General features: G+C 36.3%; 1 protein-coding gene and 1 long non-coding RNA gene across 4 annotated transcripts in view; one reads left to right on the forward strand and one right to left on the reverse strand.

The window, feature by feature from the left end:
• The first annotated feature begins 882 nt into the window (after positions 1 to 882).
• On the forward strand, positions 883 to 3,162 carry LOC118811363. The gene is made up of 4 exons (XR_005007476.1): positions 883 to 961; positions 1,078 to 1,125; positions 1,513 to 1,601; positions 2,691 to 3,162. It is a non-coding gene; the product is annotated as an uncharacterized LOC118811363 (long non-coding RNA).
• Positions 3,163 to 5,504: 2,342 nt separating this feature from the next.
• The window catches only part of LOC118812233 (RAB3A interacting protein (rabin3)), a 33,254-nt gene continuing 15,340 nt past the window's right edge, over positions 5,505 to 23,418 (reverse strand). The window contains exons 5-12 of one of the 3 annotated variants that reach the window (XM_036577055.1): positions 23,119 to 23,214; positions 22,173 to 22,250; positions 20,099 to 20,302; positions 17,961 to 18,089; positions 17,381 to 17,492; positions 14,696 to 14,784; positions 13,564 to 13,633; positions 5,505 to 6,170 (exon numbers count right to left, since the gene is read on the reverse strand). In XM_036577055.1, the coding sequence (XP_036432948.1) occupies positions 6,088 to 6,170; positions 13,564 to 13,633; positions 14,696 to 14,784; positions 17,381 to 17,492; positions 17,961 to 18,089; positions 20,099 to 20,302; positions 22,173 to 22,250; positions 23,119 to 23,214 (861 nt within the window). In that variant the 3' untranslated portion in view covers positions 5,505 to 6,087. Of the gene's footprint in view, positions 6,171 to 13,563; positions 13,634 to 14,684; positions 14,785 to 17,379; positions 17,493 to 17,960; positions 18,090 to 20,098; positions 20,303 to 22,172; positions 22,251 to 23,118; positions 23,215 to 23,418 lie in introns of all 3 variants that reach the window. The other 2 variants (XM_036577054.1, XM_036577056.1) reach the window with 2 other exon arrangements.

The raw sequence follows: 23,418 nt of genomic DNA on the forward strand, positions 1-23,418 counted from the left end.
AGACATCGAATGACTGGTGCAGGCTAATGGGCTCATAGACCATAGAGCAGATTTGATGCTTCTCTCACACGAGTTTAGAGAATAAAAACGTCAATCGGAGAGAGAGACGTCGATTGACTGGTATAGTTAAAACAGTAGGTTAATAAGGTCAACTGAGCTGAGATTTGGTAACTAGCTCTCAAGTGATTTTACATGCGAGCTAACCTAACTATCCTAGGTTATATCAGGCTAAAGTTTGTAAAATCTGTTCTTTCTTCTCCTTATGTCACTATTTTTAAAAAAAAATCCTATTTCAGGGTGTCTTTTTCTGCTACTTATAGGCCCCCTACCCCCTCCTCACACTGGCAGCTTCAGGAGCCTTTTCACCAGGGATGAACAAAGTACAAAACTTCTGAACTTGAGCAAAAGAAATTTTCTTTATTAAATATAAATGTGTAAAAATAAAAGTATTCTATTTGTCTTTACTTACAAAAGTTCTTGCTTTTAAAGTAAACTTTTTTTCAGAAATCATAATGCATCAGAACAATACTATTGTTTTTTTTTATTATTATTATTATTTTTTTTTTTTTACAAAAGTCATTATACTTCAAGATTATGGTAAAATAAAAATTCTTTCTCACATATACACACGCACAAAGGAATTGTGGACATTAGCAAGATTAACTAGCAAAGTGAAAAATATAAAGTTTCACTTTGATTTCAGATTGACTTTAAATGTACTTTATCAAAGTATCATAAGTAAAAGTAGTACAGAGAGTTATTGCAGTTATATAATTCTGGTGAATACTTTCAGATGTTGACTGAATACTTCTACACAAGTAGTATTCAACCCAGAGCATTTCTGCTTTTACTCAAGTTACTAACACCTGTCTTACACAACAACTAAGACGTTGTGTACTTTGTCCACGCTGCTCCTTGCTGACTACCTGCTCCAGAAGAAGCCAGAAAAAATATCTCTAAGGTATGAAAGCTTGAAAGCTTATACAAATGCACTTAGTCAACATAAATGTGCTTGTATCTATTTCAGTTGCTGAAGCTAGTCTTTTAACCCTTTACCAAATGTTTATCTTTTTACAGCCATCCTTTCACTGCTTCTAGTTCTTGACTGATCAGGAATTGTCCCAGGTACTTTCATTTATAGTGTCTTTATGGTATTGCTCTTTCTAATATTAGTACGTATTACACTAAATATTTTATTACATCTTTTAATAAAATATGTATTTTAAAATGTATTTGGGTTGCCTGCTTTGCTTTTTTCTTATTTTGCAAAACTGTTGTATGAAAGCAATATGACTGAAGGTTGTGTGCTATTATGAAAGACATAGAGCATGTTACTGTGAATAACAGTGAACTTTCTTGTATTATTTTGCATATACCTTTGCTTTTTCTTGTCACTTTGTAGATTTACTGTTGATACTGTTTAATATTTGTTCAGGATTCTTTATCCTTATGTTTTGTGTGGTGAGTGTTTGTTACTAATTTTGCTTACTTTTTTCTTCATTTTACATGCAGTCATGAGGAATCTATCTTCACAAACTGCAAGTGACAAAGAGATTGACCATAGACCTTCACATCTGTTAAGAGCTGAGTATATTTAGCAGGTAGGATTCAGATGTTCATTCACTTGCTGTCTCTCCCTCTCCCATACATACTGTACATATATGCTCACTGGCTATTTTTACAATACTCCTGACTTACAGACTGGAGTCCATCTGTTTCTCTGTATACATTGCTACTGCAGTGCTGAGAATTAACCAATAATACCTGCTTTGTGGTGGTCTTGGCGGGTCCTAATCATTGATGAATGATGTGAAAGGGGGCTATCAAAGTATGCAGAGAAAAAGATCAGCTACCGTTTGTAATTGCAGAACTACAAAGTGCACATATATATTTAATGGACCTGATTAAATAGAAAAAGTAAGTAAATACAAGGCAGTTTACCTAATAAAGTGGCCAGGAAGTGTATCCATAGTGATGTAATTTAATTGGTATTTTTTAAAAAAAAAACACCACTGTAACTGTTTGTTTATATTTTTTATTTAAGTACCTGCTATTCCACTCAATTTGTCTGAATTGTGTGCAATATTTACATATTTTGTTTAGGCAGTTAATGCAATTGTTTCTAAAGGATTTCTCGTGTAATCAATTCATGCATGCTTACCTGTAAACACAGGTGAGCTTTAAGAATTGTTAACTTTTCAAGACATGATGCAGTATGTACTGGCTTAATATATGATAATGTGTATATTACTTTCTTAGAACAGTGGCAGATTACTGATTGATCAGCTGTGTTCAGCTGTGTTGTACTACTTCTCCTCTTTGCTTGAGACTAGTTGTACTTAGTACAACAAACATTCTTATGTTAGCTCAACTAAGTATTTTAGTACTGACAGATATTGGTCAGTAAAACTAGTAATTTACGGATGTTGAGCGAACAAGATAAATCTATATATGTATACTAAAATGTAACATTTGGCTGCTGGGGTGTTTCTAGGTTATTGCTAAGGCAAACTAGTTGGTTACCAGATAGTGCCAGGTGGTCATTCGGGTGGATTAGTTGGTTTCTCCTATATATACTTTATTGGAACTCAGTTTAACAACAGAAGGCCTGGTGTTTATCTTTGTGTAGGCATCATGCTCAAGCACTGCATCAATCTAACTTTTACTTTGTTTCTGTTTTCTGGCTACAGAGAGGGTCATGCCAGTCTGTAGTGAACACCTGATGGTCAACATGTGAGTCTTCATGCAGAACTGGTGACAGTGCACAGTTTAAGTTCCAGTCGTCATCCAACATCATGTCCATGTGAGACTCTATCCCATGTTGAGCACCCTTTTCGGTCAAGTTTGGACTCAGTGACTAATTATTCTTGGTCAGCCAGGGCAAGTGGCTATTTTTTTTCATGATGTTTATTCATTCCACCATGGATTCTCCTTTATATATATATATATATAAACACGTGCTGTTTTTTCAACATCTTAACACCACTTTGTTAGTATCCTGGGCAAGTGATTGGATCATGCAAGAAAAGTTTCTTAAAATTTATCAAAATACTCTGTACCTATATGTTATTTATGTATTATTTGTGTTATTTGTTGTTTCTTTTGTTATCGTTAGCAGTTGTTGACTGTTAAATCTATACCTATTAATTGTAATTCCTTACGTGCTATACCGTATTTTTTGCAATGAAATTCTGGCAAACACAGCTGCCAGTAATTTACTGTAAAGTTGAACTTTGCAATAAAATACTGTAATGTGTCATACGGTTGTACTGTGTTTTATCACTGTTATACTGTAATTATGTTAACAGTATATCTGATTTTAATGTAATTTACTGTGTACAGATTTACAAGAATTTTTCACAGTAATTAACCATAAACAAACAACAGTTCTCAACAGTGAAATTTACGATTGCCAAAAAAGCATACCATAATGTTTTATACATTGTCACTATATTTTTTACAGTGAAATTCTGGCAACCAGAGCTGCCAGTATTTTACTGTAAATTTCACTTTTGTTTTTTTAAACAGTGTATTGCTGGAGAGATTTAAATTGTACAGTGCTCTTTAACAAGGGGCACTGTCATAAAGCAGCTTTACAGAAATCTGGGTCAGTAAAGTAAAAAACTTCCTAAGTGCAAGAGGAGGATATCTTAAAAGGAACCAAGACTCAAAAGGTAAACACTCTGGTCGACAGGGAATACCAAAACAATAATACAAGAAGAGCATCTAAATAAAGAATGTAGAATTGATAATGAATACACAATAGTGAGTACTGAATTTAGAACAGAACTGACCCTTTCTTTAGATTAACCAATAAAAAAAATCATGTCATGTTAGTACGAAACTGTAGAGAACTCAGCATGGTGTGAGGCAGGGGAATAATGTGCAAGATTTAAGAGTTCTTTATAGAGTCTGTGCATGCACCAATCTCATCAGGATGGTGGTTGGGGCATGCAGATGAGGCATTTCTGGCACAGCAGGAGTATATGTCTACTTTAACATATCTGTATCACTAAATAAATGGTTTCAGATCATTATACAAAATGCACTGCAAAACAATGAGAACACAAAACAGTTTTTTGGTGACTAAAAAAAGTTTTGCAACACCTATACCAGTGGTCTCCAACCGTGGTCCTAGAGAGTTACCTTCTTGCAGAATTTGGTTCCAACCTGTTTCCAGTAAGCTGCCCCTGCCTCTAATACATCTGATGTCTCTAATCACAGTTTTGGAAAGAGGTTAATTTGCTGAGCAGATGTTGCAAAGTGGGTTGGAACTAGGCTTTTAAGGAAGACCAGGTTTAGAGACCACTGACCTATGTAATCCACAAGAAAAAGTAATTGCCCCTAAACTTAATCATTTGTGCCACCTTTAGAAGTAACAGCTGCCAAAAAATCTTCCTATAACTAGGAGATTAGTGTTTTACTTCTCTGGCACTCTTTGCAGAATTGCTTTAATTCAACCACATTGGAGGGCTTTCAAGCATGAACTGCCTGTTTAAGGTCTTACTATAGAATCTCAATGGGGTTCAATCAGGACTTTGACAAGGCCACTTAAAACCCTTTTATTTTGTTTCATTTGATGCATTCAAAAGTTGACTTACTCTTATTCTTTGGATTGCGGTCTTGCTGCATACCCCAGTAACGCTTGACCTTCAGATCATGAACTGATGGCCAGACATCCTCTTGCTGGATTTTCTGGTGGAATGCAGAATTATGGCAAGTCAGCCCAGCCCTGAAGCAGTAAAGCACCCCCCCCCATCACTGCATTACCACCATACTTGACCGTCACAATTATGTTCTTACTGTGGAATGCTGCGTTAGCTCTACATCAGACCCCAGTCCTCCAAAAAAAATTTACTTCTGACTTAGCAGTCCATAGAACATTATTACAATAGGCTTGGGAGTAATCAAAGTGTTTTCTTGGCAAATAAGAGATGAGCCTTTACTGTTCCTCTTCGTTAGAAGTGGTTTTTGCCTCACAAATCTCCCATGTATGCCATTTTGCCCAGTTTCTCTCTAATGGTGGAATCATGAGCACTGACCTTACTAAGGTGTTGTCACTATGCTCTTGAAGGGACTGCAGCAGGCTGGCCACTTCTGGGAAAATTTACCACTGTTTAAAGTCTTCTACAGTGTGGTGTGCTGAAATCCCAGAGCCTTAAACCCTTTACAGACTAAATCACTTCACTAAATTTCTTGTGCTTTGGCATAATTTACTGGTTGGTTAGACCTTTTAGTCTACTTCACCTTGCTGGAAAGATTCCATTTAAGTGATGTTTGGATTAAACAGGGTTGGCAGTAATCAAGTGTGGGCAGGTCTAGTTTAATTGACTCCAATTATCACCTAAACTTAGTTAACTGAGTAAACTACAGGGGCAATTATGTTTCTACACAGGGCCAGTATTTTGTAAATACCCTGTATCTCAACTAACAATGTGTTATACTATGTGTAATAAAGACTGAGCAAGACACAGCTTTCACAGCTGAATAAAGACCAGAAAAAGTAGTCAGAGGTATACGATTTTATTCAGTGTTCCAAAAAGGCACTAAAATCAAAATGGGGGAAGCTTGATGAAATTTGGGAGAAAGCACACAAACAACCGATGAGACAGATCAAGAAAACATATGTACGGCACATTCCACACAAACACACATAACATCACAGCAACACACTGCTAGCTAAATTTAGAATGAACTGAGAGAGCTCAAGTAAAATTTATTGGTGTAGACCAAAACTTTTCATTGTAAAATGTACAGATTTCACAAGATGTCCTCTCGAATGTAAATCCAAAACCAACATAGATTTCACTTTTTTCCTTCAATTGATGGAGATAATCAGATTGACTTCAGCAGTGTGTGTTGTACTTTAAATAGCAAGAGGACTCAATATACCGTAGGCTGATCACACATACTGAATACAGAGCATACACACTGGGCATGTCTGCTGGAAAGAGATGCAATGCTGGAGTGTTGAGATGGATGATAAAAGAGGTGGTCCCTGTGAAGCTTCTTTTGAGTTGACAGGAGAAATCTTGTTTCTCTTCTCCAATGACATATGAGGGCATTCCTCTCCTCAAAGCTGACTGGTCACAGTTCATCTCTGTAGTAGCCCAGCTTGGCGTAAGACATCTCCTTCCGTAGTTGCATGACCTCCCAGAACATTTGTTCAGCTAAAACAAGAAAACAGCCAAAAGATATTTTTTAAATAACAATAATAAATCTCTAATATCTTCAAAGGCATTGCTTTCAGATATGTCTGACTCCTGATTATTATAAACTAGATACCAGAAGGTATTTATGCCAGCAACACATTCCAAAAAAGTTGGGACAGGGGCAACAAAAGGCTGGTAAAGTTGTGTAATGCTTACAAAAAAGACCTGGTGGTTAATTGGCAACAGGTCAGTAACATGACTGGGTATAAAAAAGCATCCCAGAGAGGCTGAGTCTTTCAGAAGTAAAGATGAGGAGGGGTTCACCCCTCTGTGCAAGATCAAATAGTGCAACAATTCAAGAATAACGGTGGCATTTTCAACATAAAATAGCAAAGAACTTACTTATGTTTCATCATCTACGGTACATAAGATTCAGAGAATCTGGAGAAATCTCTGTATGCAAGGGACAAGGCTGAAAAACAATATTTGCTGGCCGTGATCTTTGGAACTTCAGGCGGCACTGCATTAAAAATGGACATGATTCTGTAGTGGAAATCACTGCATGGGCTCATAAAAATGTCTGACAAACACGGTCTATGAAAACAATTCGGCGCTGCATCCACAAATGCTAATTAAAACTCTTAAACGCAAAGATGAAAGCATATATGAACAGGATCCAGAAATACTGCCACCTTCTCTCATTTAAAACGGACTGAGGGGAAGTGGGAAAGTGTCCTGTGGTCTGATGAATCAACATTTGAAATTCTTTTTGGAAATCATGGACACTGTGTCTTATAGGCTAAAGACCACTCCGCTTGTTATCAATGCACAGTTCAAAAGCCAGTATTCATGATGGTATAGGGGTTCATTAGTGCACATGGCATGGGTGACATGCACATCTGTGAAGGCACCATTAATGCTGAACCATATATACATGTTTTTGCAACATATGCTGCCATCCAGATGACATCATTTTCAGGGAAGGCCTTGCTTATTTCAGCAAGGGAGTGTAAAACCACATTCTGCATGTATTATAACAGCATTGCTCTGTATTAAAAGAGTCCGGGTGCTAAACTGGCCTGCCTGCAGTCCAGACATGTCATTCACTAATAACTTTTGGCACATTAGAAAATGAAAAATACGACAAAGGAGACCCTGAACTGTTGAGCAGCTGAAATTCTATGTTAGGCAAAAATGGGAAAACATTTCACTTTCAAAACTACAGCAGTTGGTCTCCTCAGTTCCCAAACGCTTACAGAGTGTTGATAAAAGAAGAGGTGATGCAGCACAGTGGTAAACATGCCCCCGTCCCAACTTTTTTGGAACATGTTGCAGGCATCAAATTCCAAATGGAGATTTTTTTTTTTTTCAAAAAAACAATAAAATTTCTCAGTTTCAACATTTGATTTGTTGTCTTCGTACTATTTGCAATGAAGTGTAGGGTTTAAATGATTTGCACATGGTTGAATTTTGTTTTTATGTACATTTTGCACAGTGTCCTTACTTTTTTGGGAATGGGGTTGTATGTTAAAGCTGTTTCAAGACATGGTGTTCCGCAATCTCCCATTTACTCCCTTTTAAACTTCACAGAACGTTTTCCGCCATGAGGGATGCAGTTTTCCCCTAAAAGTCAATCTGGACCAGTTTTTGCAGACCTCATCACAGTATCAACTTACACAAATGTTTATAATTTTGAGACGATCGGACCAATGACTGATGAGTTATTAAACCTATCAATGCCATGGCCACAAAGATTAATTGATTGGAGTGAGACCATGATAAGTATCTTGTTAGTAATTTTTAAAGCTGTATCGTATGGCTGCATTCATGGTCTGGTACTGCCCTCTGCTGGTCTCTCTCTCTCTCTCTCTCTCTCTCTCTCTCTCTCTCTCTCTCTCCCTCTCTCTCCCTCCCTCCTGATGTGTCAGCAGATCTAATTGCTTAGCCTAACTCGATGATCGAAGTGAAGAGTGGCTTATAAAAACACTGCTGTCAGACACATTCTACTTTACTTTCCTTAGTGTGAGCTCACAACGACTGTTCTTGCGGCGATTGCCTTTTTGTTGTCGATGAAATCGATGAGCTCAAAATAAAAAAAGGCTGGAAATAAAAACTATAGTGTGTGGTGGCCATATGAAAACATTAGCTGCCAGAAGGAGGAAATCCGCTTCGGGATAGAGAACCATAAAAGATAACAGATATTCTTAGAATAAACACGTAACATACACGCGCCATGTTTGTTATCGGAGATTCCAGCCAACGAGGGTGATGTTCTAACGTCACAAAGATGTGTTCTAGCTCGTGCAGCAGATGAAAAGCAACTGCTGTGTCTGACTTCAGAAACTGTAGCCGCCTTGCTCCTGACAGATTTTAATGCCATGTGACATGGTGAACATGGAAGCATATCAGTATCAAAATTAAAATTTCATTTCATTTAAACAGATATTTAAATGCTTCATGAGTAGCTTTATTTAAATTAAAATGTATTTCCAGAACTGCATATTTGTGCTTAACGTGATTACGCAATAATTGTGTCAAAAGGATAATTAAAATGTAATTTATCATATATGCATTTTCACTCTCTAATAATGCATTTAAACTGCATTTAAACAACAAGCTAGAAAGATGGCAAAATGAAAACGTAAATGGGAACAGGCGCCTCTCTCCTTTGCAAATTACATACTGGTCACCTACTGGGGTCATTCTGTGGCAAAATGCCTTTGAAAATGCATTTGACCAGATCACATTTTCTTTTTCATGGACTGCCCAACCTGTCCATCATCCCAGTATCAAAATTAAACTGTAAAATATTAAATTTTCATTTTAATGTTCATACTGATGTTTCCATATTAGACGTTCTGCAGCGCTAAGGTCTGTGAACTGAGCAAGAGTTGCTGGAAAGCCGTATGACTTTTCTGTCAAAATAAAACACAGCTTGTTAAATACTATATTCTAATAGAAAGAAATCGATATCTAAAACAATTATAGCAGCATAATTCATATTAGATGAGAAAAACGTAAGGTAAGACTCTGTAAACTGGCATTTCATTATGACCGTTAGTGCTCTTGTAAGTAACAATGATTAGCTTGCTAATTTTACTGAAACTCGCTATTTTAGGTTTGAGCAAAATAATGTTGGCAAATCTAAGCAATTTAGCCACGCTGTTTCACTACATTTGACTGCAGAAATCCTGCTGATAATAATAATTATGATTAATATGGGTCTTTGAATCAGTGGTACCACATTTTGTATTAAACAAATATTTAACATTACTTGATAAGTAAACATAAGATTTTGGACAATTAATCTGTAGACACTATATTTAATCTAGTGTTGCTGGGAAATAATGTTCTGTACAGTGAAGAATTTGATATTAATTGGGACAAAACCACCATATCCACCATAAGTGGATTTCAGTATTTAATTTTTGCGGCTTGGTAGAAATATGCACTGTTGTAGCAAGCTCATTCTGTATTTACCCTATATAACTCGGACCCCGTTTCTTTCTCATATTGCTACTCAAGGTCTGTCAAAGTTGCAGTTGCACTTCAGTGCTATTTGCCTTAAGTGGTATAAGTGGTCTTACTGTGATCAGTGCTGAACACCTGATATTGATTAGGTGTCACTAATGTCACTGTAAACTGAATAAAACGTAAATTGGTAATATTGTAAAACACTGATATTCAGTCGGGGAGAAAAGAAAACAATATAATTCTTTATTACAAACAATGATTTAGCAGTCAATATATCAAATGGTAATGTGGTACACAAAATATTAAACAGTCAGATACAGACAGTCCTAAGTGTCTGAAATCCACTGATTTTGTCTATTCCCCTAGTACCAATCGTGGTGCCAGTGGCTGAAAGACCTATATTTTCCTTCATGATTCCACTTTTATTAAAGAATTTAATGTCATGACACAGATCATTTCAATGAAGTGCCAGCACAAAACTATTTCCCAGCAAAACTAATTTTAGTATAGGCATTACAGACAAAATGTCTGAAATCCACTGATTGTGTTTTTGCCAAGTACAAAACATGGTGCCAGTGGCTGAAAGACATGCACTTACCTTCATAATTTCACTTATATTAAAGATTTATATGGCCTGAGTCAGATCATATCAATAAACTGCCAACGCAAAACTGCATTTCCCAGCGACACTAGTTTTAGTATAGGCATTACAACCGAAATGTCTAAAATCCACTGATTTTGTCTATTCCCAGAGTACCAAATGTGGTGCCAGTGGAGGAAAGACCTACATTTTCCTATATAATGCCACTTCTTCTATCTCAAATTACATTAATAAAGTGCCAGCATAAAACTGTATTTCCCAGCAACACAATTTTAATAGAAAAATTAGAGCTGAAATATCTGAAATCCACTTGTTTTGTGTATTTGCCTAGTACAAAATGTGATACCAGTGGCTAAAAGACATATTTTTTCCTTCATAATGCTACCTTTAATTAAAAATTGATGTGTCCCAAGTAAGATTATATTAATAAAGTGAATACACAAAACTGTATTTCCCAGCAACGCTAAATAAAAAATACTTTCTCCTTTATATCTTGTTTATTGATTATTTTTACACTAGTTCATAATTTTAATCAGTGTTAATAAGTTTTTAATTCTCTATTTTATTTAAATAATTCATAATTTTCAAGTCACAAAGTCAAAAACGTACACCCTTATTTTGACAGAATTTCAAGAAAGTTGGACTAAATTTCTTGTAATAATAATAATAATAATAATAAAAACATGCACAAGTAGTTGCATGAAAATCGCTGCTGGCCTTAATTTAGCCTGACCTAAAAAAAAATATATATATATTTTAGTCATTCAAGTCAAACGCGGTCACTGTGGAAAATGCTGTGTTTTAATGAATGTTGCTTGCCTTGTGATGTATTTTTGGAATCATGGACCAGATTTTGTTTTTTGCTAATAATTTGATTCAGTGTTAGTTTTTACATGGCTTTCATTTCTGTTTGATACTTTCAGAATGGTGGTAATACCTCTACTAGTCACAACCTGTTTACCTACAGTGGGAAGTCAGTTAGGATAATGGTATTTTGTTTATATTTTTCTTTTCAATTAGGGATGCTAATAATGTGGTGTTTACAAGTTTTGTTCATTATTTTGACAGTAGTTCACTCTAAAGCCAAATCCTTGTGACTTTTTACCTGTAATGTCAATAATACAAGTTTTTTTATACTGAAGCACTTGAACTGTTGTGCTGGTCTATTTCTTTTATATTTCAAAACCCTAGACCAAAATGTGGTAAGTTTTCAACTTGGTGAAAAGACGTCGTCTGCTGCACGTTTAAGGAGTGTCTCCTGAAATTTAGAGAGTTCTTGATGATCTAGGGACTTTTTTTAAGAAGAGAATCGAGACCGTCTTGTTTTGCTTTTAATCAATCAACTCTGTTGAGAGCATTCCAGTTTCAAATGTATCATTTTTAAGTTTTAATTCATAATGATTATAATTTTGTTTTTAACTGTTTTTATATTTGTGTGTTGTTTCCATTTACTTGTTATCCTTCGCAAAGTATGGAGGACCAGATTTGCCAAATTGAAAAATAAATAAAATATAAAAATAAATGGCTCAGTAAATTAACCAATAAATAAAAAAAAAAATAAAAGTATATATTGCTTATTGTGATTGTAATTATACACACATTTCTTTTTTCTGCAGTTATATATTTCTCAATTTATTTATTTCTGTATTATTTATTTTGTTTTATTAATGCCATTTTTATATTTTTTCCATATCTATATTTTTAACAATTGTTCGCTTTATTCATTGATTCATGCATTTATTTATTTATTTTATCAATTCATTTATTTATTTTTTCATTAATTCATTTATTTATTTCTGTATTTCTTCGTTCATATGATAACGAGGGGGCGTCGACCTCTGTATCAGCAGAGGCAGCAAAATGGATCAAACTGTCCTCACAGTCTCCACACGAAAGAGTAAATAATCCGGACCTGCATTTTCAGCCAGATCAGCCGAGAGTCTCAGATCTCTGACTGTCTGCTGCTGTAAGAAGCCATTATTGTACTGTCTTGTCCTTAGTTACCGCTGAGAGAGCAAGGCACGTACAATCGATCAACCAATAGGAATATTAAGACATTGTGACATCATTGACTGACAGCCCCTTTATTAGCATAAGGACAAGGAAATACAGAAATAAATAAATATAAAAATTAATAGTTATGGAAATAAATTAATAAAACAAATTAATAGAAAAACAGAAAAAATGTTAATAAAGAAACATATAAGTAACAAAAAAAAATACAAAAAATAGTGAGAAGGGGAAATTACTAAATAGACAAATAAATAAATGCAGATATTAATTTATATAAGATTTTAATAATATATTAATTGTTATGTATATTTATTTATTTTTTATTATTTATTATTTTTATCATCATTATTCTTTGCAATTCTACATCATATATTAATTTACTAAGTCATTTATTTTTCATTTTATTTATTTTTCATTTTGGCAAATCTGGTCCTTCATAGCAAAGCACTTTGTAAACTTTGTTTAAAAAAAAAAGGTGCTATATAAATAAATGAATAATAATTAGTATTATTACATTGATTGCTTTGCTATCCTGGTTATCTTAAATAAATGTAAAGTTTAGATTTCAGTATTTCACTTTTTGCACATAACCTCTAAAGATGACCCTATCAGCTGATCTGTGAACCATTTTCCAAAAGCATCAACTCAGCTTTTAGATAGTTCTGTATAGCAGAGATAATTCAGCTAGCTGGCTACCAGGCATACTAACATTAGCAATGAGACCAGCTATCTAAGTCACTGCTTTTAAGTTGAACAGTAGTCAATATTTCAAATTACTTACTCCATTAGCAGTAGTGCTGAACCTTTAATTTACCTTTTAACACTATTGTTAACTGATGTACGAAAGTAAAACACCACAGAACTGCACAAAAAACAGGTGCTATCTTTTGGTTGTTTAAATGTATACCAACAATGATTAGTGGATATAGCATTAACATTATCATGCGAGTGTACAGTAAACTGGGGCACCAACATTACCATTACGTAATTCTGCAAAGGCTATCTTAATATGTTTGTATTCTATGGAACACTGGAGATACTTCAACCGTTTCCAGTGTAAACATTCTGCATTTTACTTTCAAGAAGCATGGCTTTAGTTAATTATAATACCACATACTACCATTTGAGAATGTCATAATCATTAATCCACTAGCAGACTAGTCAACACTGCAGCAGTGCTTCATTCTGTGTTCTTGGCTTAAATAAGCTCACTTTTCACTTATCAGTACATTTGTTTGCCAGCCAGACTAGAGAGGCAACTGCAGGTTTAGGAATCGAATCCAGTGTGTGACTGTGTGTGTGGGACCCATTAAAGTAGCTCACCATCCTGCTGTTTCACCAGTCCTTGGTGGATATAGCGAATATAAGTGAAGAAGTTGCAGACAGAGGTTATCTAGGAAAAGGACAAGGAAAGTTCAAGCATTAAGAACAACCCACAACTGCAGGAATAAAGGTCTACATGCAGTTCACTCTGTTAAACTCTTGGACCTGAGGACATCTTATACTGGATCTGTTTGCACATTCCCTTCTCAAAACAGAGAACTTCAAAATTACCTAATGAGATTAAACAAAGATCACAGAAAACATCAGACAACTACCACTGTATCCATTACATAATTTCATACTTTTCAGACAAATATACTTAAAGGGCCCATAACCTCCTTTCCTATCCATTTTTTCCTTTCAGCATCTTGAGATCCAATTATGATATAAAACCAGTCCATGACTGTTTTTCAACCTCTCTCTCTCTTTTGTGCTATTTTGCTATTTTTTGTTAATGTGCATTTAGGACTGATACATGTAAATGAGCTCTGTTCTGATTGTCTGCCCTCATTCAAACAGCAGTCTGTGCTAAAACACTACTTACAGCTTCAGTGTGAATGGGCGGGGTTAAACTTGCTTTAGGCAGACAGATGGTTATGTGTGTAAAGTGTACAGGTAAAAATTGAACAACAGTTTTGTGTATATAAAACCACACAAACATCATAAGTGGAAAAATATAGGATGCGGGCACTTTAAAGTATCATTTCTCTTTTTGGTTGAGTATGTTGATGTAATGATGTAAACAAGCACTGAGTTGTAGTTTTAGCAAGAAGACTTGCTGCTCAGAAAACCAAAACAAAACCAAAAATTCAAACATCCTTTAGCAACAGAAATGGGTTTTTTTTTCACAACAGCATTTAAGTAAGCATTTAACGAAGATAATCTGCATAAAATCAGAACATTTCATTAAAACGTTTGCAATCACAGAACTGTGATGTATTTATAAGGTTAAGACAAATGCTATAGATACAAACTCAGAAATATGTGAAAAACTACGTGACTCTCCTTTGGATAAGCCACATAATAAAAGTACTTAATAGTGGCTGTTTGCAACCAGAGCACCAAGCTTCTCAGTGTGAACAGCAGCTTAATAGAATTATAACTGTGATGGACGTACTCACCCGATACCTACAGAATGGGGACACATAGTAGTAGTTGCTGGAGTCCCCAAACTTGATTCTGTGCTTGCAGGTTTTAGTCTGGCCACTGAGGGCGCATTTTCTGCAGATGAGAAAAAAAGGGTAGTTCTATTTAATTTCTTCAAATACACATCTGTACATCTGGGAATCAGGAGTAACTGACGCAAGGTGAAAATCAAGCAAGTTCATGGGTGCTATCCTGACCTTGTCCTACATGAGATCTACATACTACTAACACACCAACCAGTTAAGCAGAACTGCTGCTTAAACATATCCTCCAAAAACTGAGGAAAAAGCTCAAGAGACAGAAGGAGAGCTAACAAAGGACTGCATGGAGAATGATGAAAGGAAAGGAGGAGACAGCAAGCAAAACAGAAAGAGAGACAGAGACAGAGAGACAACAGACAACACTGACCACTTACGTGACTATTTCAGACCTCCTGCCACTAGGGGGTGCCCATTTGAATATGAAGAACATAACAGAAAGAAAGAAAGAAACGAAGAAAGAAAACAGAAGAGATGGAAAAAATGCTGACACAGGCAGCCAAGCAGACAGTTCAAAGAGAAGCTTATGGGAAGACGAGCTGTGAAAGTGAGAGCGGGTGAAAAGCACGAGTTCCACAGTGGTTTTGCCCTTGTGTTCTGAAGGCAAATGGAATAATTTAAGAATAAGCCATCCGTCTGCATGATTTATTGCTAGTATATTGTGGTGGCTGTCAAGAAAACAATATTACACAATACTATATTAAGGCTACCAAACTGACTTTTTGCATCATTTCATGAGGTTCACAACATTTGATTTTCTCAGGACTGCAGACATTATTAATTTTCCAGCTTGAAACTCCATCTCAAATATTACTAAAATGTTGTATCAGCATCAGATCTTCCCCATGCTCAAATTTCCACATCAACACTGTATCTTTTCAAAATTAAACCATAAATATAATATATACCATTTTTTTCTTAACATACTCATAAAATGATGTTCTGTCACATTAGGTGACTTGTTGAGAAGTGACACGAGGTAAGCCTTCAGCAGAGCACAGACTAAAAGTTCTGCTTTTGTTCAGCATTGATAATTTGTTGTTATCTCTCCTGGTCAGCCTGCTTTAATGAGGACAGAGTGCAGTCCAGTTACAGAGAATATAGAATACAGACCAGTTAAAAATGGCCTGTTATTGGTAACCAGCTGTCTAATTCCTCTCCTGGTTGCACTTTACAGGCATAGATTTCAAAGCTAACAGCTACACAGTAAAGATGAGTAAAAATTGCCTGCTTTTTGCTGACCTAGCTGTTTATCCAAAACTGTTCAGCTTGTGAGACAGAACCGCATTCATTCTGCAGCATAAACTGTGTTGCTGTGTGTAGTCATGAACACTGCTCTTGCTCTTGTCATTTTATTTTAGACCTGTGTTTATGATCATGTTTAGTTTACTGAGCAAGACTTGTTATTTACCTGTTAATTTTCCTTCAGGGTTCATTTGTTTGCTGTGTAGTTAGTGGAGGTTATCTCTGCTCTTTGACAGTCAAGTGCACTGTGTTCAGTTCACGCACCGCAGGAGTGAGCTGTAGTTGTGGCTGAACCTGGTTTTCTGTTGCTATGGATACCAGTTCTGCCCCCACTGATCTAAAGCATGCGTGGACCGGCAGAAGTCGGAAACATTATGAGCATTCAGGTTCATTAGTAGGTTGTTTTGAGGAGAGATGGAAAAATGCATGAGAAATGTCAAGTGTGACGTGAGACCTTGAGATTACACCTAAATGCCTATGTCTCACGGTCAATTCGTGAGAGTTGGCAGCCCTGCTATATAAATCCATTACCAGACAAGTTCACAGTCTCACGATCTTATTTCAGCAACGTATGCACAGATACTCTGCATTTGTGCCTTCAATTTAATTTAATCAGTCTGCTCCATTACTTAGAAGAGTTCATGGCTTGTAATCACAATACCTTTTAGTGCTGAGAATTCTAACTTTTCCCTCATTTAATGAGTGTGATTTAGACAGGCTTGCAGCTTTAGAGGGTTCTTGATTTTAGATGTTGCAGTTAGGATTTAAGACATCAGTGCAGTATTTTTAAACCAGTGAAAAAGTCTCTGTTGAGTCCAAATAAACTTTAAGCTACATATAAATACCATCCTCTACTACCTAAACAATTGCTGCATCACAATTCATCGAAAGACTCAGAAGTTACTCAGAAGCACGCTAAACAGTAATCTTTTGCTGGTGTCTGGTAAATAACTACATTTTTATTTTAATTTTTCACTTTCCAAGCCCTATTGTAGGTACAGATTATACTGCAAATACAAAATGCAGTAACCATTACACCATATACACTGCAGCATGCAATTATTGCAAATCTCACATGTATGCCTATGCAATACAATGAAGAAGCAACAAATTTAAAAACAATGGCAGCAATGGCGTGGAGCGTAAGCCTTGTGCTGCTTCCAACTGAACTGTCCACATTACTGTGGGTGACAAGATTTTTCTTTCTTCATATTGTAATTTGCTGAAAATAAAGCTTCTTAATTAAAAATAAAACAAAATAAAAAACAAACTTTAATATTCTTCTATAGTCTTTTGTGGATATTAACCAGAAACAGCCTTACAGCTCAAGGGGAAATGTCCTTCCTACTGACCATTTCTTACTTTACGGGTGATCGGCAGTACTCACTTGGGCCCCCCACACTCCACGGCTGAGGCTTTAACTACAGGTAGCGGCTGGAATCCCACCGGCTCCACACTCAATGTGTTCCGCTCCACTGCCTCCAGGATCGCTGACCCCAACTATGGACAGTAGAAACAACAGGTTGGATCAGTAAAAAATAAAATGAAAATAAAATGAATGATGTTTCTTGGACGCTAAGGACCAAATGTAACTTGTTTTTTAATTTGTGCATGGGCTAAGACTACATATTACTGTAAACCCTGCAGTTTTCAGCATGTGAGAGACGAAGTGAAAGCTTTAAAACTGCTTGGCTTTTTAGGCCTATAGTTATACACAAACACAAAAATAAATGCAATAATAATATATAGAGACAACATTTTATTACTAAACGTGCATAATCCAGAGACACAGATTTGTGGAAAAAGTGAAACAATAAGATGAGTCACCCTTCACAATACTCTCCACAAGTGGGCGAGTGCATGTGTGGCATAAACCAAAAGAAAGTTATGGGCCTGAACGCTTTACCCCTATAACAAGGCAGTGCAGAGGCTCTGCTATGCTGTGGGCGGGACATTTTGCTAGCATACCTCGCTCTTGCTGAAAGTGAGGCAGGGATAAATGTCTTCTCTGTAAATTCGGTCCAGGAAACAGCAGCTCCTTTCCAGATTGGGCTCCTCCTTCCATGTTTTAAACTCATTAAACAGAAGAGAATCCACCTACACATACAGACACAAAGCCTTCAAATAGATTTCAAACACAGTTCTATTCAGGACCTTGATGAATGATGTTATGAGAATTGTTTAAAACAAATGCAACACAATTTGAGTAAGATGAACAGCACAAAGTAGAGGGCAAAATGATGAGCCTGTTAAACAGGTCTGGAGTCCTAAACAACTAGTTTCCTCTGCGCTGTTATTCAAATAGACAGCAATGCTTGTGCCCTCCTAACAAAGGCTTTTCTGACACATACTGTTGGCAGGCTTAATAAGCACAACCCTGACAAGGAAGAGCAGTGGGACTGACATAGATAAAAGGTGAGTCCTTAGAACATACAAAATCTCTTTCACTCACTCACACACACACACACACAGTTACTTCAGTGGTAGTGCTAAACACAGATATGACAATCTCAGCACCACACACACATACACACACACACGCACACACACACAGAAAATGAAGTGGTACAGCAATGGCTGCACATATGACGTATGTGAGTGTCCACACTATTAATTAGAAGCAAAAACATTAGCAACAGGCAATTTTTTTGTAAAGATGTGAACAAAGAAAGCGAAGGAAACAAATGTTTAAAAAGGGCACCAAGTGTTTCAACAGAAATGCAGGAATTCAGCTCTGTTCTATATAAGTAACAAGCAGTCCTGCTGTGCAGAGTTTATAACACCTTTCTTTATTCATAAAGAGTTCATTAACACAGACCAAAAGTAAAGCATGTAATGTATACAATCACAACAACAAAAACCTGTGGCCTGTGAAATCAAAGCTGATTTATGCTACATTTATGCTGGCGTATTATAACAGTACTGGACACCATACACTGTTTACATTTACCACCTGTGCGGTTGAAAAAATTAATGAACAAATTCAAAACAATATTTACATTTCAGCAGTATTTTCTATTCTATTGATTACTGATGATAACGATGTTAAACATTTAACTGCAAAATCAAGTCATTTTCAGACTGTTCAACTGTTATGCTCAAATTTACATGCACTCCTACCAGATGCGAATACAGTTAGGTCAACAGATTAAACTGATTAACAAAACTGTCACTGAAATATGCTAATATTTTTAGTAGATCCGACTATTGTTTACAGTTCAGTGCAGTTCATAAGTACACAGTGACAATTTTATTATTTTATCTCTGTATGCTAGCACAATTTATTTGAAGATTTAAAAAAAGTACGTGTAGAATCCTTTATATCTGCCATAAATGCTGAGTATCTTCCTTTGTTTTTGCCTTCACTCATATTCAGCAAATGAAATGTTGCTCAATAGGTTTCAGGTCATTTGACTGACCTGGCCCGTGAACAACATTCCACTTTTTGGCTCTAAAATCTCCACTGGGCCTTCAGTGCAATGTTTCAGGACATTGCCCAGCTGCAAGTGGAGTATTAGTCATTGTGTTTTGAAGCACTTGGTAGGACTTGAGCAACTGAGCCGCTTCTGCACGCTTTCTGCTGCTGTTGGCAATCACGTCAAGGAAACTAATCAGTTACACTTGTAGCCATGCCGCAATGTTTCAGCAGAATAAGATCCTGCTGAAAGAGATGTGTTGTAAATGCTTTTCTCTGCATTTTCCTCATTTCATAACTCTGACACGATTAATCCTCATCTCATCTGACTATAAAACTTGAAGTTTACGAGTAGTATGCATCTTGTGGTGAACCTTCTGAGGTCTTCATGGTAGTATCTGACAGATATGTCTACATGTAGTTTTTTCTTAAAGACTGAAAGCATTCTGATCAGCAGTGTATCAAGTGTCTTTTACGTGTTTTAGCTACGTCTGAATTATTTTTTCCAGATTTTTCAGGCTCACTGGCTCTGAAACTTAAACTTCATATACACTGTTTCTTTTTGAAAGTTCTAAAGTACATAGTTAATTAAAAAAAAATATTTCCTGCTCAATTACTGGGTGGCACTGCATGCGTGACTTATTTTTCTGTCTTGTCTAGAGAGGGCATAGAAAAAGAGCAGATTCCTTGCCTCTTTGCAGTCACGTATTATGGGCTGGGGTAAGCTTAGCTCCTGCTGGCTGCCCAGCATGGCACTGCTGGTGCTTTTGTTGCGGGCATGGCCTTTCTTGAATGGGGCCCTGGAGCCCGATGGCAGCTCCTTACATGGTGAGGTGGGAGAAGTGGACAGAACTAGGGTTTTCAGAGCAGCCACTTCTGCTTGAAGAACATCAATCTGCAGGGAGAGGAACAAAGGGAAAAGAGATGCAGATGAATAGTTTATTATTGTGTTGAGAGTTTGTATACGAGAACCAAATTAGTAAGACATTCTATTTGATGAGCATTTGCTGACGGTAACTAAGGGTATAAGTTCTATATTAATCTATGCTGCTGCTGTTTAGCTCTGTAAGTAATGAATGCTGCTGTGAACATACTGGCCTACTACACATGGCTGGTACAAAATACGCAACGTTAAGGTCAACAAGACTGAACACAAGCATCCTAGAGGTGGAGCAATTTGTTCCTGTTAAATAAATCTTCATTGTTAAAGATGAACAAAACTTCTCATTGTGTTCTGTCTCAAGGCTGTCTGTTGTCCCAACAAAGCAGGCAGCATTACATTTACATATTTTTATTAATGCACATAGTATCATATGCACATCTACGCACACAAGTATTTTTTATAGTTTTGTCCTTTTCCAATACATTATTTAATACATATGTATTATACATAGGTTACTACTAGGTTATATAACGTACACTGTATGTCCAAAAGCATCTAGCCCTTCTAATTAGCGAATTCAGCTACTTTAAACTGCACCCATTACGTTCTCTGGAGAGATGGAGTGCCATCCAATACTTTTGGGATGAGTTGGAGTGGCATTTTTGATTCAGAATTCATCATCAGACCCCAGTATCTGACCTCATTAATGCTCTCGTGGCTACATGCAGAAGAATCCTCACAGCAATATTCCAACATCGAGTGTAAAGTTTTCCCAGAAGAGTAGAGGCTGCTATGAAGCACAGGGTAGACAAAAATCTTATATCATGGTATAATTTAAAGTTCTGATATTTTTGATATAAATATATCATGATATATACGTTTTCAAATAAAACTATTGTAGATACTTACAAAAAAAACATTTTTTAGGTTAAAAGGGGCTTATTATTCTGGAATTTGCCTTCACTTCTTAACAAGAAACATTTTAACAACCAAAGTAAATCTAATTTTTTTTGTTTAAAATAGTGAAGATATGATGAACTGAAGATAGGATGAACTGAATAATATACTGATAAACCTGCATCAAAAATTGCTAATGTCTAAATTTCTACAAGGTTGAAGTTGGCTTCTTATTCGCATGCTTCTTGTCAGAATTTTCTGTTCCACCTTAAACGGTTTAGCAGGTATATTCTGGTACCTGTACAGATGAATAAGAATAAAACTTTAGTTTGTCAAATTTGTCGAATGTCGTGGTTTGTATAGTTTATGCATCATGTCATCTAAGCTTATTTGTGGTAAAGCTGTATAACAGACAAAACTCATTTCTGAGGAAGAACGTCGAACAGTATACTGGATAAACTGGTATACCTTCTACTACTACCTATTAATATCCTTTATTTCAGAAGAAACACTAGATGAGCAAGAGTCTACAAACTTTTGGACATTCAGTGTGTTTGGAGACAGCTAAATCTGAGCAGAAATGCTTCATTATCATTCATACATCATTAGCTATTAATCAATCACAGAGTTTTTGTTCAAGAGCAAAGAGTATATATGTTGTTCACTACAGCTGTATCAGGGCTCAAAACCACAAAAGAAGTTGAGATGTGTACTCACACTGGTGCCAAAACATTTTATTTTGGATCAAGTTAGGAACTAAATGATGATGCTGTGTGTGCTGAGTGGTGGGGTGAACATTAATGGATTGAATTTCATGTCTAACTAACTCGAAGTGTAAAGTCATGGCTATTACAACTGATCACGGCATTCTTCATGTCAACCTGAAGAAAATTCAGTTACTACACACATTATCTGTGAGTGAAAACAGTTTTTGAAGAAGAGTGTACAAACACTCATGTCAACAGTTTGCCCCCATTTTTCTTACCTTCCCAAGGGCTTCCTTTAGTTGCTTCTCTGCAGTGGCCTGCTTCACGTTTGCCTCTCGCACCATTTTATGAGCTTCCTGTCAAGATAACACTCACATTAGGCTTAGAACAAACTCAGAGATTTTCTGCACGCTCTCATTGCTTCCTACAATTCCCCACACCAAGAGGCACCCAAAAGCAAGCAGAGTCTGCCTCATAGCACACTGCAAGAAAAGTATTTTTGTTGAAGTCTTTATGGACAGAGCACAGACGCAGGAAAAACGGAACAGGAGATAGAGTGAGAGAATTACGTTTACAAGGCAAGTACAAACCAAAGCCAAACACCATGAGAAAAGAACACTAAAGAAAATAGAGAGCTACTTGAGCAGCTGTTCAGCACATCTACATTCTCACAATTATTGTAATGTAATGTTATTTTATAGTTAACTAGGTACCAATGGTCACTGCAGTACAGTAATTTGAGAAAAAAAAAAAAGACCAGGACAACTGACTTCACTATAATTGCCTACATTGTGTTAGCGCAGGGGTCACCGATTTTACCCACAAAGGACCGGTGTGTCTGCAGGTTTCATTCCAACTAAACAGGAGCACACCACTTAGAACTAATCAGTTCTTTGAAGAATGCATGCAGTCTCAAAGCAGCATTTGTACTATTGCCATTTCAATCCTTTAAAATTGTATGTAGAGAGGAAAAGAAGTATCAATTTATTTGTTAACAAAAAAATGCTGAAACTACTTCACCAATAAAAGTCAATTTTTTCTACAAAGCATGGAATAAACTGTAGATGTGCCAATGCAGCTGATGAGAAGCTCCATATCTAGTGTTACCTAATCAAGATGCCCAAATGTCCACTAAAACACTAAAAACGCACATCAGTGGTTTGAATATGTTTTGAGGGTAGGTTGGAAAGAGGCAGGAGAAGAAACCAAACAAAAAAAACAAACCTCAAACAGGCTAGCAGTGAGTTCCTCCAGCTCCTGCCCCAGCTGGTCCCTGACTTTAGAAAGCCTCTCACACTCCTCGTCTTTTAATTTAAGTTCCTTCAGGCAATATACCATGAAATGAACAAAAAGAAAATGGGAAAAGATGAATAAATGAATGAACAGAAAGGGGGGCAGGAAAGTGTTTTGTTTCCCTTTTCAGTGGCTCAGAAAAGAAAAAAAAAAGGTTGGACCACATGATCAAGCTTTTTGAGAATAATGGATGCAGGAACTCTGTGTAAACATGCTAAAGGTTAAGCATGC

This window comes from Colossoma macropomum, unplaced genomic scaffold, assembly GCF_904425465.1.
Source record: "Colossoma macropomum unplaced genomic scaffold, Colossoma_macropomum, whole genome shotgun sequence".
Lineage (NCBI taxonomy): Eukaryota > Metazoa > Chordata > Actinopteri > Characiformes > Serrasalmidae > Colossoma > Colossoma macropomum.